This window comes from Cherax quadricarinatus, unplaced genomic scaffold (genome assembly GCF_038502225.1).
Source record: "Cherax quadricarinatus isolate ZL_2023a unplaced genomic scaffold, ASM3850222v1 Contig3263, whole genome shotgun sequence".
Classification (NCBI taxonomy): Eukaryota; Metazoa; Arthropoda; class Malacostraca; order Decapoda; family Parastacidae; genus Cherax; species Cherax quadricarinatus.
Window position 1 is genome coordinate 14,127 of NW_027198289.1, and position 17,478 is coordinate 31,604.

Consider the following 17,478-nt stretch of genomic DNA (forward strand, 5'->3'; position numbering starts at 1 on the left):
GATATTAGTAGACATTCTTTATTTGTTCGCCGCCCCTGCTTACTCCGTCCCTTCTCTCTTCGCCTTCATTCGCTCTTGTCTTCTCTTCAACTACCACCTTTCTATGTACATGTAGCATCTCACTTTTCCCTACCCCCCTGGGAAGTTCCAGCTGTTCGAGTCTGTTCTTTCTCCCTCCCTTGCTCGAAAGCCCAACTGTCTACGGTCGCTTCCCGCTCTCTTTTTCTTGACCACTTTCACTCTCATTCTCATGCCATTGCTGTGTACACAGATGGCTCTAAGTCTTCTGACGGCGTAGGATTCGCAGCAGTGTTTCCGGACAGCGTCGTACAAGGGCATTTACTATCTTCAGCTAGTATTTTTACTGCTGAATTATATGCCATCCTTACAGCACTTATCCGTATTGCATCTATGCCTGTGTCATCATTTGTGGTTGTCTCAGACTCCCTTAGTGCTTTACAGGCTATACAAAAATTTGATACACCTCACCCCTTAGTCCTCCGTATCCAACTTTGGCTACGCCGCATCTTTACTAAGCATAAAGATATTGTTTTTTGTTGGGTCCCTGGTCATGTTGACGTACAGGGCAATGAACAGGCAGACACTGCTGCGCGGTCAGCAGTACATGACCTACCAGTTTCTTATAGAGGTATTCCATGTACGGACTATTTTGCTGTAATATCTTCCCACCTTCACACCCGTTGGCAACAACGTTGGTCTACTATGCTCGGCAACAAACTTCAGTCTATTAAACCGAGTATAGGTTACTGGCCGTCTTCTTATCACCAGTGTCGAGGTTGGGAGACTACTCTCTCCCGTCTTCGCATTGGCCATACTCGTCTTACTCATGGATATCTCATGGAGAGGCGTCTTGCTCCTCTCTGTGAGAATTGCCAAGCTCCATTATCAGTCAGCCACATTCTGTTGGACTGCCCACTTTATCAACGAGCACGCAGAATTTACCTCTGTCGTCGTCTTCGCCCCGCTGCTCTCTCTTTACCTTCCCTTCTCGCTGATGGACCCACCTTTCATCCGGACTCTCTCATTGACTTTTTGACAACGACTGACTTACTTCACAAATTCTGATACTTTCAGCCCTTTCTACTTCAATCTCTTGCTACCCTCTACCCCCGTACTATCCCCTGCCCCGCTGTTTTCTGTAACCTGCTGATCATCCCCCCTCCCTTCTGCCATCCAATTCCCTTGCTTCCTTCCCTACCCTGCAGCGCTGTATAGCCCTTGTGGCTTAGCGCTTCTTTTTGATTATAATAATAATAATTTACATCAGTCAGCCCTTGCAGTCCTATTACGCCTTTACAATCTTATTTGGTCACAAGGAGTTCTTCCACAGCTGTGGAAATCTGCCATTGTTCTCCCTTTCCGCAAACCGGGCACTACGGGACATGAAGCCTCCCACTATCGTCCCATTGCTCTTACCAGTGCAGTTTGCAAAGTGATGGAACGTCTGGTAAATAGACGTTTAGTGTGGTATTTAGAGACACACAACAGTCTCTCCACTCGTCAATATGGCTTTCGTAAGGGTCGTTCTACCATAGACCCCTTACTACACTTGGATACATATGTTCGTAATGCCTTTGCGAATAACCACTCAGTTATTGCCATATTTTTTGACCTTGAGAAGGCATATGACACAACTTGGAGGTATAATATTTTGGCCCAAGCCCACTCCTTAGGCCTTCAAGGCAATCTACCATCCTTCCTTAAGAACTTTTTAACTGACAGGCATTTCCGTGTTCGGGTTAATAATGTGCTCTCCCCGGACTTTGTCCAAGCTGAAGGTGTCCCCCAGGGATGTGTTCTGAGCACAACACTTTTTCTCCTTGCTATAAATGATTTGGCCTCTAGTCTTCCATCAAATATTTGGTCATCACTCTATGTTGATGACTTCGCTATTGCCTGTGCAGGCGCTGACTGTCACCTCATTACAGTTTCTCTCCAGCATGCGGTCGACCGTGTTTCCAATTGGGCCACCACACATGGGTTTAAATTTTCCAGTACTAAAACTCACCAAATTACTTTCACTAGACGCTCTGTCATCTCCGATCATCCTTTGTACCTATATGGCTCCCGAATCCCTGAACGTGATACAGTCAGGTTTCTGGGCCTCCTCTTTGACCGTAGGTTATCCTGGAGACCTCACATTACCTCTCTGAAGGCAACTTGTCACAGCCGGCTGAACCTTCTTAAAACCCTTGCTCATCTTTCATGTGGAGCTGATCGTCGAACTCTCCTTCGCCAACATTCCTCCCTTATTTTATCGAAACTTGATTATGGTGACCAGATCTATTCAGCGGCCTCTCCTGCTACTCTCTCTAGCCTCAACCCCATTCATCACCAAGGATTACGTTTATGCCTTGGTGCTTTTCGCTCTTCCCCTGTTGAGAGCCTCTATGCAGAAGCGAACGTTCCATCCTTATCCGATCGCCGTGATGCCCATTGCCTTCGCTACTACGTACGCTCTCATGATCTCTGCAATCCTTCCATTTATAGAATGGTCACTGATATAAGTAGACATTCTTTATTTGTTCGCCGCCCCTGTTTACTCCGTCCCTTCTCTCTTCGCCTACATTCGCTCTTGTCTTCTCTTCAGTTACCACCTTTCTATGTTCATGTAGCATCTCACTTTTCCCTACCCCCCTGGGAAGTTCCAGCTGTTCGGGTCTGTTCTTTCTCACTCCCTTGCTCGAAAGCCCAACTGTCTACGGTCGCTTCCCGCTCTCTTTTTCTTGACCACTTCCACTCTCATTCTCATGCCATTGCTGTGTACACAGATGGCTCTAAGTCTTCTGACGGCGTAGGATTCGCAGCAGTGTTTCCGGACAGCGTCGTACAAGGGCATTTACTATCTTCGGCTAGTATTTTTACTGCTGAATTGTATGCCATTCTTGCAGCACTTATCCGTATTGCATCTATGCCTGTGTCATCATTTGTGGTTGTCTCAGACTCCCTTAGTGCTTTACAGGCTACACAGAAATTTGATACACCTCACCCCTTAGTCCTCCGTATCCAACTTTGGCTACGCCGCATCTCTACCAAGCATAAACATATTGTTTTTTGTTGGGTCCCTGGTCATGTTGACGTACAGGGCAATGAAGAGGCAGACACTGCTGCGCGGTCAGCAGTACATGACCTACCAGTTTCATATAGAGGTGTTCCATTTACGGACTATTTTGCTGCAATAGCTACCCACCTTCACACCCGTTGGCAGCAACGTTGGTCTACGCTGCTCGGTAACAAACTTCAATCTATTAAACCGAGTATTGGTTACTGGCCGTCTTCTTGTCACCAGTGTCGAGGTTGGGAGAATACTCTCTCCCGTCTTCGCATTGGCCATACTCGTCTCACTCATGGATATCTCATGGAGAGGCACCCTGCTCCTCTCTGTGAGAATTGTCAGGTTCCATTATTGGTCAGCCACATTCTGTTAGACTGCCCACTTTATCAACGAGCACGCAGAATTTACCTCCAATGTCGTCTTCGCTCTGCTGCTCTCTCTTTACCTTCCCTTCTTGCTGATGGACCCTCCTTTAATCCTGACTCTCTCATTGACTTTTTGACAACGACTGATTTACTCCACAAACTCTGATGATACCTCTCTCTTTACCTTCCCTTCTTGCTGATGGACCCTCCTTTAATCCTGACTCTCTCATTGACTTCTTGACAACGACTGATTTACTGCACAAACTCTGATGATGATACCTTACGCACTCCCCTCAGCCCTTTCTAGCTCAGTCTCTTGCTGCCCTTTACCCTTTCACCATCCACTGCTCCGCTGTTATCCATAACCTATTACTCATTCACCTTCCTTTTGCCACCTGATGCCCTCGCTTCCTTCCTGCCCTGCAGCGCTGTATAGCCCTTGTGGCTTAGCGCTTCTTTTTTTATTATAATAATATGCATAAGTAACTTTTTATGACAAACAGAAGTATCATGAACCCTCACTGTGGCCAGCTGGAGAAATGATCTTTCAGAGTAGTAGGTGGCTATTTGACGCTTTTACTTGTCGAGAAGTCTGAAAAGTACCTGGAAGTCCATCACTGTCTCTCTCCACTTCCCTACCACAGTCACATCTAAAGAGGAAACTGACTGTTCCTTCAGGTATGTTCTAAGAGAACCTGTTGTTAATAAGGCGGGTTATGTTAGTTAAAAGGACACAAGTACAAATGTGACATTTTATTGTGGCAACATTTCGCTCCCCAGGAGATTTATCAAGCCGTTACAAACAATACATGGACACAGAGGGTATATATAGGCTTAGAGTGAGGTGTAGTACTAGTGGTAGCATTAATATTAGTTGTAGTACTAGTAATACATGTGGTAAAACAATCAACTTTGTATCTACGGGGAGGTCACTCAGGATCCTTGGTCGTGAGAAGTACTCCTTGCGAATGAAGCGTCGAACTCTTTGTTGGAGGGTCATCCTTTGGGTTCTGTGGGGAGGTATACTGATGACGTAGTCGGTGGTGTTCTTTGGTTGGGGAGGGTTTTCTCTGTCTGGTAAATAGAGTTCCTGCATGTCGTTAGTTCTCTCATTTTTTAGCCTGACATTTATTGTATCGATCTCCTGTTGGACGTGTAGGTCTTCCATCCTGATTCTATCTCCCCGCCTGGTGCCCGTGAAAAAGCGAAGTGCTCTGTTCTGGACTCTTTGCAGCTGTAACATGTTGGATTTAGTTGTTAGTGACATGGTTACTCAAGGGTATTCCAGCATAGGTTTATCATCATCATCATCATCATCATATAAAAGCGCTTCTTGATGTGGGAGATGACTTCTTTGAATCTAAATAGTTGACTGAGTCGGATTTTTGCTAGGTTCACCTTTTTGGAGATGTGGAGTGGAGCAATCTGTCGATCTCGTAACCCAGGATCTTGTCTGGGTTTCTGATAGCGATACGTGTACCTCTGATGGAAATAGCCCTCTTTGTCTTCTATGGTTGATGCAAAACAGCCGATGATGCTGATGAGGAATTTACCTGGGTTAGTTGTAATTCTCCATGTTTTCTCCCAGTTGGCTCTTCTTCGTAGTTCCGCATTCATTTTTTTCTAATACTCACCTATGCCTGTTTATACCTGAGATGGGGGTGGAAGATACTACATGGATAACGTCACCTGCAAATTGGGTGATGATTGTATTATTGAATTCAGGCTGGAGGAGGTCGTTTACATATACATTGAGTATGGGGCTGAAAGTACGAGCCCTGTGGTACTCCAACTGTCGGCGTGAAAGGTACTGCTGACTTTTCATTGAAGGTGGGGATGATACTTCTACCTGTTAAGATGTTGTATATGAGCCTGAGAAAGGTTCAGTTGTGGTCCTAGAGGTCGGCAAGTTTGAATATGAGGCCATCGTGCCACAGGCTGTCGAAGGCTTTGTGTACGTCCCTAGTTGCAATTAGGGCAAGGTTCTCTTGTTTCCCCAGGCTGTCTACCGCATCAAAAATGATATTTATAGAGTGTTGAGTTCCGCGGTGGGTCCTGAAGCTAAATTGCTGTAAGGTGAAGAGGTGGTTGAATTCCCTGTAGTAGTTCAGTCTACTGGAGATGTGATGAATGGTTTCGAAAACCGACAAGTTGAAGAATTGAGACACTTATGCAGCACATAGGAATCTTTATTTAAGAAACGTTTTGCCACACAGTGGCTTCATCAGTCCAATACAAAGTAGAAATGGGTAAGAACATAAGAACATAAGAACGAAGGAACACTGCAGCAGGCCTACTGGCCCATGCGAGGCAGGTCCAAGTCTCCTACCGGCTTAAGCCAATGCACCCAACCCAGTCAGGTCAGGTCACATTGACTTAAGGGAGGAACACGGCAACCGACCTGGTAGCACAAGCTATCAGGTCCAACTCACACCCACCCACATCCACTCATGTATTTATCCAACCTATTTTTAAAGCTACACAACGTTCTGGCCTCTATGGCTGTACTTGGGAGTTTGTTCCACTCATCCACAACTCTATTACCAAACCAGTACTTTCCTATATCCTTCCTGAATCTGAATTTTTCCAACTTAAAACCATTGCTGTGAGTCCTGTTTAGGCTAGATATTTTCAGTCCATCACTCTTGTAGAAAGTGCAGCATAGGGCCAGAGAGGTGGCTTATATACTGCAGTCAGATGAGTTGAAGCAGGAGGAGGTGGGATCACAGTGGGACCTGCCACTAGTGTAAGTAGGTCGTCGTCCAAAGGTTGGGCAAGCGTTGAAGTCTTTGTACCAAGATCCCATGATGTTGCCTTGTCTGACAGATGTGATGAATGGTTTCGAAAACCGACAAGTTGAAGAATTGAGACACTTATGCAACACATAGGGGCAGGCCCCACTGTGATCCCGCCTCCTGCTTCAACTCATCTGACTGCAGTATATAAGCCACCTCTCTGGCCCTATGCTGCACTTCCTACAAAAGTGATGGACTGAAGACATAGATTCCAGGTTGAGGGACTGATTACCTCAAACTTCCTCTCCTTACCCGTTTCTACTTTGTATTGGACTGATGAAGCCACTGCGTGGCGAAACGTTTCTTCAATAAAGATTCCCATGTGTTGCATAAGTGTCTCAATTCTTCTTCTGGAGATGATTTTTTTTCGATAAAGCTCCTGGAGAGCGAAATGTTAACAAAATAAAATGTCACATTAGTTGCACCTGTGTCCTTTCACCTAACATACAAGACGGGTTATGGTTATAGTGGACGAAATGTCTTGACAATAAAATGTCATAACTGCATATTGAGTCTTGTACTGCAAAGTTAGTTTACACAATTCCACTTTGGTAGTACCACCCATAACCCTACACCTCTCTTTCATAAGTAAGAATCTTGCCACAGATATGTATCTTTATATCGAAACGTTTCGCCTACACAGAAGCTTCTTCATTCGAACACAGAGGAGGCAGCAGAAAGTGATGTAAAAATGGTATAATCAGTGCATCACTCTCGCAAAGGAAGTTTTGAGGTGGATATTCTCTCCTAATTGTCAAAGAATGAAACTGCTAGTTCCTTGCAGTTGTATCTGGCCAGCAATTTACACCGGATGTCCTAAAAATCCATTCAGTGCCCTTCCTTTTGTGGCTGCTGACTGTCTCTTGGTTGGTGCTACCCAACTTCCCTTCACTATCACCAGATACCCCTCAAGGAAGGTTCCTTGATGTTGGTGAGGGGCTCTTGATTTAGGGAATTGGATCTGTGCTCCAGTTCCCCGAATTAAGCCTGAATGCCTTCCACATCCCCCCCCCAGGCGCTGTATAATCCTCCGGGTTTAGCGCTTCCCCCTTGATTATAATAATAATATCACCAGATACTTCATTCTCGTTATTACACATTTCCTCTTTGAGAAGGAGAACCCCCTAACCTCTTCGACTCTGATTCTAAATCACTACAGAAGCAAGCCATAAAAACATTACAAAACTTGACGCTAATTTTCCTTTCATAAGCATTAACCTCGGTGAACTCCCACAGAAGTGACTATGAGCTGGTATTACATGATTTGTATTGATTTCAACCTAACGAATTTGATAGTGAATCTTGAATCTTAGTTTGTCTTTTAGTGAGATTGACGTGTGTGTGTGTGTGTGTGTGTGTGTGTGTGTGTGTGTGTGTGTGTGTGTGTGTGTGTGTGTGTGTGTGTGTGTGTGTGTGTGTAGGCGCGCGCGCGTGTGTGTGTATTTTCTGTTTGTTTTTCTGTCTATTTGTGTTTGCGCTTTTGTGGTTGTGAAAATAACATTGTATAAAGAGACCTAATTTTGTTATTGATCAGATGGCTCTACTATCAAAGGCGAGAGGATGGATAATCGTGTATGTAGTGGTGTGGGCGTGTACGCTGCCACCATCAATGGGATACCTATCGGAAATGCTGAGAGTGGGCATCAATGCTCAGTTCTGCGAGCATAAGGGAGCCACGCTACTCTGTGACTATAAAGATACTCAGAGGGTAATTATTAATGCTTTTTGTTGTTATTTAGATAATATATTTATATTGATGAATAAGACACCTATGCAACACTTGGAACGTTACCACAATCAAGATTCCCTAGTAATAAAAATACCTCATTTATCAACTTCTCGATTTTGAAAACCATTTATAACTGTATATTATTCAACAACATTATACACATGTTGTCATGTAGAGTAGGGTATTGATTAGGGGAATATGGGAGTACTGGGGAGGGACTCAGTAGGTAGGGGACAGGCGAGGCACTAGGAAGGATGAGTGCGGAGGTCGGTAGGTAATGTGAGGTGACTACAACTTTGACTCTCATCACTCTACCCACCACTCCACACTACTCACCCTCTCACTACTTTAACTAAACATAAATAAATGGAGAAAATAACGGGGACAGTGAATATTACTATTCTACTCAAACACAGTTTATTATTAAGTCTTTGTACAATAATATATTTGGGAACAGGAGAACATTATTGTGGTTTACACAAATGGGGTGGTACATATAAGCAGTGAGACAGGGAACACAATCAACTTGACGAAAATGAATATAACTTACAATATAGTACAGAGGACAGTTCACTACAGGAACTAAGCCACAGGTCCCAAGACCTATACAGCACGAGTACTGCTCCAAGCCAGCACTCTGCCCAATGTCTCCAACAGTCTCTCCTCCCGAGACCCTCGACCTCAGCTCTGCTCCCAGGCCAGAGCTCTGCCCGAATCTCCTCTGCTCAGCTGTTCCTTGGGCTTATATTGTCCCGAGAGCACCCCCCCACAACCACGTGTACGACCTGACGCCTAAGTCTGACGCCGTCAATAACAAAAGACCTCAGACGAGGGCGTGGCTGACAGATATTTGCCAAGGCAAGGTGTGACCATATAATTGGTTAAATTAGGTCTCCCCAGAGACCTCACATGCCCAGCTGAACTACATATCCCCCTTTCTCCCCCACTTTAAAATATCTGAGAACTAGGACAATTTGTCCTAAGTTATTAGACTATTTTAATCCTAACCCCTTAATTCTATTACAATACAAAGACAAAATTATACATAATACAAAATTATTCAACTACATATATTTCCCTCAACCTTCTCATCTCCCACAAGGCAGCGTAATCAGTACACCTGGCAGTTGACCAGCATAATAGTTGCTCTCTGGTGCAAAGCCTCCTTACCCGTCATTTCTCCTTAAAACTAAATATCGGGCTCCAGTGCCTTCCCTACTTCTACTAGAAATGCACTAGCCAATGCTAGTCACCCTCGCACGTTAACCATTGGGCCAAACCTCTCTAGGCTTCTTCGGCGTGGAAAACTGCTCCAACGGGTTGCATTCTTTCAAGTAACTGCAACTGGACCACTTCACGACCACCAAGGTCGCATTTTCAGGACACTTCACATGCACACTTCAACATCTGAAAATCGAGACAGGGCAGGCATCGCAGCTAAGACCCTCGATTATCCTATGCCACTACTAGGTTTCACTGGCCTCATAAAACAAGGCGGCCATAATCACTGGACCGTATTCAAGGTCACCTTATTTCACACAGGTAACACTAACACTTCTGGCAAGTCAAAGTAGGCTGGGGACATCTCACACTCTCAATTTTGTCTCATGGCTGGCAGGGCATCCCCGCATACCGGTCGTACAGGTCGACCAGCAAGGCAGGATACACCTCCATACCGCCCTTGAAAGCAGGCTGGTCTCAGCAGCTGGTGTCCATCTCCGCAGCTCACGTCCTTCCACATCTCCGAGGATGGCAACTCCTCCATAGTAGATTCTCCTGTCCTGGCACACCAGCCACAATCGCTCACACACCACTGCAGTATCACCGCCATCTCCTCCTCTTCAGCTAGGCAGCATCGCAGCATCACAGCACGGCCACGGCATATTCATCATCACAGCACAGCCGTATCACAGCAGCACACAGCCAGGCCACAGCATCGCAGCACGGCTACAGCATCGCAGCACGGTCCCAGCATCTCAGCATCAGCACGGCCAGAGCATCTCAACATCACAGCATGGCCGCAGCATCTCAACATCACAGCACGGCCGTATCACAGCAGCACACAGCACGGCCGCAGCATCGCATCACGGCTACAGCATCTCAACACGGCCACAGCATTGCCTCACAGCTACAGCATCTCAGCAGCATCACAGCAGCCGACATCAGCAGTAGCAGGCTATGGTCAGTTGCTCGAGGTGAGGTGAGGTCACTTCAGATCATCAACAGCAGGTGCGGTCCGTGGGTGATGGTCACAGAGACTGGGTGACGGAGACAGACACCCACTACAATGGATGACAGACCAAGGCAGCAATACATCTACTGGGACACATCAGCTGGGCAGGATAACAATCATAGGCAGCTCTTCAATGGGTGGCAGTTGTGGGTTAGTCTTCCAAGGCGGGCTGGGTGACTTCTCATTCCTCTGTAAATATTCAATTTCGGCCAGTAATTGCTTCCCCCAAAAGTCTCACCCAAATACTGATATTCTCCACCATTTATCTCAAACCAACAACCAACTCCACCAAATATAATATTATACCCAAACAATTACTCAGACCCACCGTCTGAAAAAAGGTCAGTTAAGGCCACTAGGATTATAATATCACACTGATATTTACTTTAGCTTTACACACACACACAAAATGGTAGCATAACATAAGTATAGCCGAGCAGTCAAAAATAAGGCACATGGGACTTGTTCCTACTATCAAAATAAGAACCACCACCGCTTAGACACCATGTCATGTAGGGGGGTATTGGAACGTAAGCATAATAGGGGAATATGGGAGTAAAGGAGTGTGTATAGGCAGGGGACAGGCCGGCGAGGTGGTAGGAGAGATGAGGGCAGAGGTAGGTAGGTAATGTGAGGTCACTGGTGACTACAACTTCACCTCTCATCACTCTACCCACCACTCCACACTACTCACCCTCTCACTACTTTAACTAAACATAAATAAATGGAGAAAATAACTGGGACAATGAATATTACTATTCTACTCAAACACAGTTTATTATTAAGTCTTTGTGCAATAATATATTAGGGAACAGGAGAATATTATTGTGGTTTAGATAAATGAGGTGGTACATATAAGCAGTGAGACAGGGAACACAATTAACTTGACGAAAATGAATATAACTTACAATATAGTACAGAGGACAGTTCACTACAGGAACTAAGCCACAGGTCCCAAGACCTATACAGCACGAGTACTGCTCCAAGCCAGCAATAAGAAGATGAAGGAACACTGCAACAGGTCTACTGACCCATGCGGTGCAGTTCTATGTAACCCCCCCCCCGGATTAGACCAATGACCCACCCCCCCGGATTAGCCCAATGACCCACCCAGTCTGGTCACCTCCACTCAAGGATGGAGCACGGCACCAGACCCAGCAGCACAAGCTAGTCAGGTCCAACTCACACCCACCCACACCCACTCATGTATTTATCTAACCTATTTTTAAAACTACACAACGTTTTAGCCTGAATAACTGTACTCGGGAGTTTGTTCCACTCATCCACAACTCTATTACCAAACCAGTGCTTTCCTATATCCTTCCTGAATCTGAATTTTTCCAACTTGAAACCATTGCTGCGAGTCCTGTCTTGGCTGGAAATTTTCAGCACGCTATTTACATCCCCTTTATTTATTCCTGTTTTCCATTTATACACCTCGATCATATCCCCCCTAATTCTACGCCTTTCGAGAGAGTGCAGATTCAGGGCCCTCAGTCTATCCTCATAGGGAAGATTTCTGATACATGGGATCATCTTTGTCATCCTCCTCTGTACGTTTTCCAGAGCATTTATATCCATTCTGTAATACGGTGACCAGAACTGAGCAGCATAGTCTAAATGAGGCCTAACCAAGGATATATAGAGTTGAAGAACAACCTGAGGACTTCTATTATTTATACTTCTAGATATGAAGCCAAGAATTCTGTTAGCTTTATTGCGAACACTAATGCACTGTTGTCTTGGTTTTAGATTACTGCTAACCAGAACTCCTAAATCCTTTTCGCAATCAGTAGTATTAAGATCTACATTATTTAGTTTATATGTGGCATGGTTATTTAACTGTCCAACATTTAGAACTTTGCATTTGTCAATATTAAACTGCATCTGCCACTTCTCCGACCATTGCATCAGTCTATTCAAATCATCCTGGAGTGCTCTAGTGTCCTCATTAGAATGAATTGGACGGCCTATTTTGGTGTCATCAGCAAATTTGCTTATGTCGCTATTTATTCCCTCATCTATGTCGTTTATGTAAATTGTGAACAACAACGGGCCCAACACTGACCCCTGAGGAACACCGCTTGTGACGTGCCCCCATTCTGATTTCTCCCCATTTATGCAAACTCTCTGCTGTCTATTTGTCAGCCATGCCTCTACCCAGGAAAAAATTTCTCCTCCTATTCCGTGTGCCTTAAGTTTCCTCAATAGCCTCTGGTGTGGAACTCTATCGAAAGCCTTACTGAAGTCCATATACACAATATCATATTCATTACCATGATCTACCTCCTCAAACACCTTAGTGAAAAAAGTTAGTAAATTCGTAAGACAGGAACGCCCCTTTGTAAAACCGTGTTGAGATTCATTAATCAATCTGTGCCTGTCAAGATGGCTACGAATTGCTTCGGCAATTATTGATTCCATAAATTTTCCCACTATGGAGGTAAGGCTTATTGGTCTATAGTTCGAAGCCAAGGACCTGTCACCTGCCTTGTAAATAGGTATTACATTTGCCATTTTCCACTTATCAGGCACTATGCCAGTTTGTAGTGATATGTTAAAAAGATTAGCCAAAGGTATGCTAAGTTCCTCTTTACATTCCTTTAACACCCTTGCAAACAGTTCATCAGGACCTGGGGATTTGTTAGGTTTTAGTTTCTCTATTTGTCTGAGGACCATGTCACTAGTTACCGCAATCGTACATAGTTTATTATCATCCTGTTCTACATAATCTATTATTTCAGGAATATCGCTAGTATTTTCCTGGGTGAAAACTGAGAGGAAGTAGGTATTGAGAATTTCACACATATCCTTATCACTGTCAGTGATCTGACCAGAGTTACTCTTAAGTGGGCCAATCTTGTCCCTAATCTTACTTCTGTATACCTGAAAGAACCCTTTTGGGTTAGTCTTTGAATCCCTTGCGACCTTAGCCTCATAATCCCTTTTTGCTTTTCTTATTCCTTTCTTTATTTCTCTCTTTAATTGAATATATTGATTTCTTAACTGCCCATCCCCTCTTTTGATACGCCTATATATGCCTCTCTTTTGACCAATGAGATGTTTTAATCTATTGTTCATCCATTTGGGATCATTTTTGTTAGATCTAATTTCCCTACTCGGAACAAAAGTTGTCTGGGCAGCTAGAACTATGCTCTGAAAAACGTCATATTGGCAACCAAGATCACCTACCTGACCCATAGTCAGGACATCCCAATTTAGCCCACCCAGGTAATTTTTCAGTCCCATGAAGTCGGCCAAGCGAAAATCTGGGACAGAGATTTGATTGCAGTTATCTGGGTAATTCCATGATATATTGAAACTAAGTGATTTGTGATCACTTTCCCCAAGCTCATCATTAACCTCAAGATTATTAATTAGTGAATCTTTGTTGGCAAGAACCAAGTCAAGCAGATTGTTTCCTCTAGTTGGTTCTGTCACAACCTGTTCTAAAAAGCAATCCTGAACCGTATCAAGAAAGTCACTAGACTCAAGATTTCCTGTCATATTGTTCCAATCAATTTGTCTAAAGTTAAAATCTCCCATTATCACAACATTTTCATATCTAGATGCCTTATGAATTTCGTCCCATAACAGCTTACTGCACTCCCTATCAAGGTTTGGGGGCCTATAAATCACACCCAAAATTAATTTGTCACGTCCCTCGAGAAACTGTAGCCAAACAGATTCTGTGTTCGATGTTTCTAATCTTATATCATGTCTAAGACAACAATTTAAATTTTCTCTGACATACATCGCCACACCACCACCCTTCCTGTTGACCCTATCAGTGTGGAATAGTTTATAACCCTGTATGTTGCATTCAGAAGGCATTTCTCTATCTTTCAGGTTGAACCAGGTCTCTGTTATACCAATAATATCTATATTACCTACACTTGCAAGTAATCTTAGCTCATCTATCTTATTTCTTAGACTCCTACTATTTGTATAGTAAACCTTAAGGGAGCTAGTCACTCGTTGCCCTCTACTATCTCTCTTTGTTTGTTGATCAATTGATTTGCCATTACTAGCAACTTTATTTTGAATATTGTCTTTTAAACATATCCCTGAGGTATCCCGGTAATAACTGCTGTTTTTAACCCTAATGCTGCAGCCTGATTGTTTCCCACAAACACCCATACCTCTATAATCTATCAGTTTAAATTCCTAGACAAGTCATCAATTACCCTCTCAATTGAATTGGCTAATGCAACCACTCCATCCCCAGAGAGATGAACCCCATCCCTTGCATACATATCACGTTTGCCAAAGAATAGGTCCCAGTTATCAATGAATGGGATTGCAAGTTCCTTGCAGTACCTGTCTAGCCAGCAATTTATACCAATTGCCCTAGACATCCATTCATTGCCCACTCCCTTTCTAGGCAAGATGCTACATATGACTGGGATCCCTCCCTTAGACCTAACTACTTCTATGGCTGACCTGTACTTATCCAGCAGCTCCTCTCTCCTGCCCTTCCCAATGTCATTACCCCCAGCACTAAGACAGATAATGGGCTTGTTCCCATTACCTGCCATAATATTATCCAACCTGCTGACTATGTCACCAACACCAGCTCCAGGAAGACACACTCTCTGTCTGACCTTTCTGTCTCTGTTACAAAATGCACGGTCCATATATCTTACCTGAGAATCGCCTACTATTAAAATATTCTTACCTTGATTAGCAGGGGAATCAGTGGTACCTTCAACCTCACTAACCACTGAAGTACACTCGTCTTGGAGAACAGAGAATCGATTTCCTACCTTCACATCTTCTCTATTAACTCTCCTCATCTTCCTTCTTCCTGAACTGTGAACCACTTGCCACTTAAAGCGGCTGCCACTATCACTGCTGGTGACCATTCCTACCTTACCAGCTAAATCCTTCTCACACTCGCTCCCAAACTCATCTATGCGAAGCTTCAGCTTCCTATTTTCCTCCTGAAGAAGTAGAATCTCCTTCTTCAACACTTGAACCTGAGATTCTAAAACACTACAACAAGCCATGGTGCTTGGTAACAGCCCACGCTAACTCCCAAGAGCTTGGCAGGTATGACCGCAGGTGAGGGACTGACCACTGACCTCAGCGTACTGACCACTGACCTCAGCGTACTACATTCGTACAACACTTGTACGAATAGTCTCTTGAATAAATAAACCAAACTTTCACAAGTCTTTCTCATCTACTTGTCGGTAATGTATATTATTCAACGATGTAAATCCTATATTGACATAAAATCCAACGTGTACTAGAAATGCAATTTAAACAAAAAATGTGCATTTTATTGTAAAGAAGTTTCGTTCATTAGGGAATTTATCTGAATTCTGAAATAAAAATTTCCTTTGTGTATGAGATGTCTTTACAGTAACACGTCATTGTGTATCTTATTTACAATGCATATGAAATGTACAGACATTTTCTATTCCGTGTTTAATTCTGTCTGTGAGGTGTACCTGTTCATGGATGGAGACCTTGATCCAGGCAGTTTACTAAAATAACTATCTAATACCTGTATCTTTCGTAGATGGTTCATATGGATGAAGAGCTGGACTCATCGGTGCAGAAGGTGTTTGTGTACAACGCTGTGAAGCTGCAGCTGAGTGAGTCAGTGTGTGTCAATGTTGTGCTCAACAATGTGGTCGATGTGGTGGTGGCGAGAGGTGAGGGGCAGCCCTGTGAAGCTCGTCTTCATCTCTCTACCAGAAACTCAACCTTAGACAGACTACCCAGCCAGGTGAGTTACGTTCACCTGGAGCAGAGCATCTTCACCTCGCTAGCCACAGCTCTCAGCATCAATCAGCTCATCGTCATCAACTCCACCATCAAGGTCCTCGACATCTCCAGCCCTCTGCAGAACGGCGTCACCGCTAACCTCATATCGTCTAAAACAGACACACTCGAAAAACTGCATGCAAGAAATGGATCGGAACTCGTACTTCACAAATCTTCTGTACATACAATTTCTTCACACGGATTAAATATCGAAGGTCATGTAGTGCTGAGAGAATCGTCAATAAATATATCCTTAGACGAGAGTGTCGTCATGTTTCCAGGAGCTACACTAAAACTCGACAGCTTTTCCGGCAACCTGGCGGTTAAGGTTGAGTCTCAGGAACTTCACAATGATAGACCACAAGCAACCCAACCTTCCTGTGAACCATTTGTAAGTATTCAAGATAAAAGTTATTGGGAAGCATTTATCACGTGTCTCATACTGCTGATAATAGTTTCCGTTTTTAATATAACTTGCATTTCATTGTTCGCATCGCTGTTGGGCCGTGCGGACGCACTGCGCAGTAGCTCCCACTAATCCTGGTTTCTGCGCAGTTTTCACTGTTCAGACATGGCGGAGTACACCGGCAGGAGGATTAACACAGTCTGCATTGAGCTGTTGAGGGGTTCTCTGAGCCCTGCTACGATGAACGTCGTTCTTCCTGCAATTATTAGGGATTTATATGGTATCCCTAACGAGGAACTGTATGGTGTGGCCCTTAATGGGGTGAAACGAGTATTTGTGAAGTTCCTGAGGACTAGCTACTACAGCAGTGTGGTGGAGGAGTACCAGGAACGCCGAATGTGCCTCAACTCGACGATGGATGTGTGCTTGCATGACGTGTCTACTTACTATACGTGGGTACGAGTGAGGAATGTACCCTTTGAGGCAACTAAGTTTGGTATAATGGAAGTTTTTAGCAAGTATGGAGTCATTCATGAAGCCAGAGGTGGGGTATGGAGGGATGGACCATATGAGGGCCTCCCGGAAGGGTCATACAACATCAAGATGACCCTCAAGACGCCTATACCTTCGTATGTCATGTTGACAGGCACCAGAAATCAGGTATATGTGTCGTATGTGGGGCAAAGGAGAACGTGTCGTCTTTGCGGCTCTTATGATCATATAGCGGCGCAATGTGCACGTAGAGTTGCCCCGGGGGTGTCAGCCCCGGTGGAGGACGTCCAGCAAACGAGTGTGGTGGCGGCGGCGAAGACTGGGACTCCTCTATGGAGTGAGGAGGTGGAGAAGGAGGGTGAACAGATGGGGACGTGTGTCACACTCCCGGTGGAGGAGGGAGTTCCTACTCCAACGCCTGTGGTGGTGGAGGAAGTGGGGGAGTCGACACAGGAGGTGTCCTTGGAGTCAGTGCTCCAGGAATTCTTGGAGGAGGCCGTGGTAGGAGAGGACATGGATGGACGGACCAGTGAAACGCAGCAATTGCAAGGGCTGAGTGAGAAGTCGGAAGTAGCAGGGAATACTGGAAAGGATATACTTGTAGTGG

The 17,478-nt window shown here is 44.5% G+C and overlaps 1 protein-coding gene across 2 annotated transcripts; it reads left to right on the forward strand.

Annotated features, from left to right (window-relative positions):
• The first annotated feature begins 4,032 nt into the window (after nt 1-4,032).
• On the forward strand, nt 4,033-16,514 carry LOC138851993 (uncharacterized). 2 transcript variants are annotated; one of them, XM_070081588.1, is made up of 3 exons: nt 4,033-4,119; nt 7,771-7,944; nt 15,726-16,514. In XM_070081588.1, the coding sequence occupies exons 2-3, from the start codon at nt 7,771-7,773 to the stop codon at nt 16,509-16,511; spliced, it is 960 nt and encodes a 319-aa protein (XP_069937689.1). In that variant the 5' UTR covers nt 4,033-4,119; the 3' UTR covers nt 16,512-16,514. The 2 variants fall into 2 exon arrangements, with proteins under 2 accessions (XP_069937689.1, XP_069937690.1); XM_070081589.1 differs by lacking the exon at nt 4,033-4,119 and having other exon boundaries at nt 6,980-7,944.
• Nucleotides 16,515-17,478: the final 964 nt, after the last annotated feature.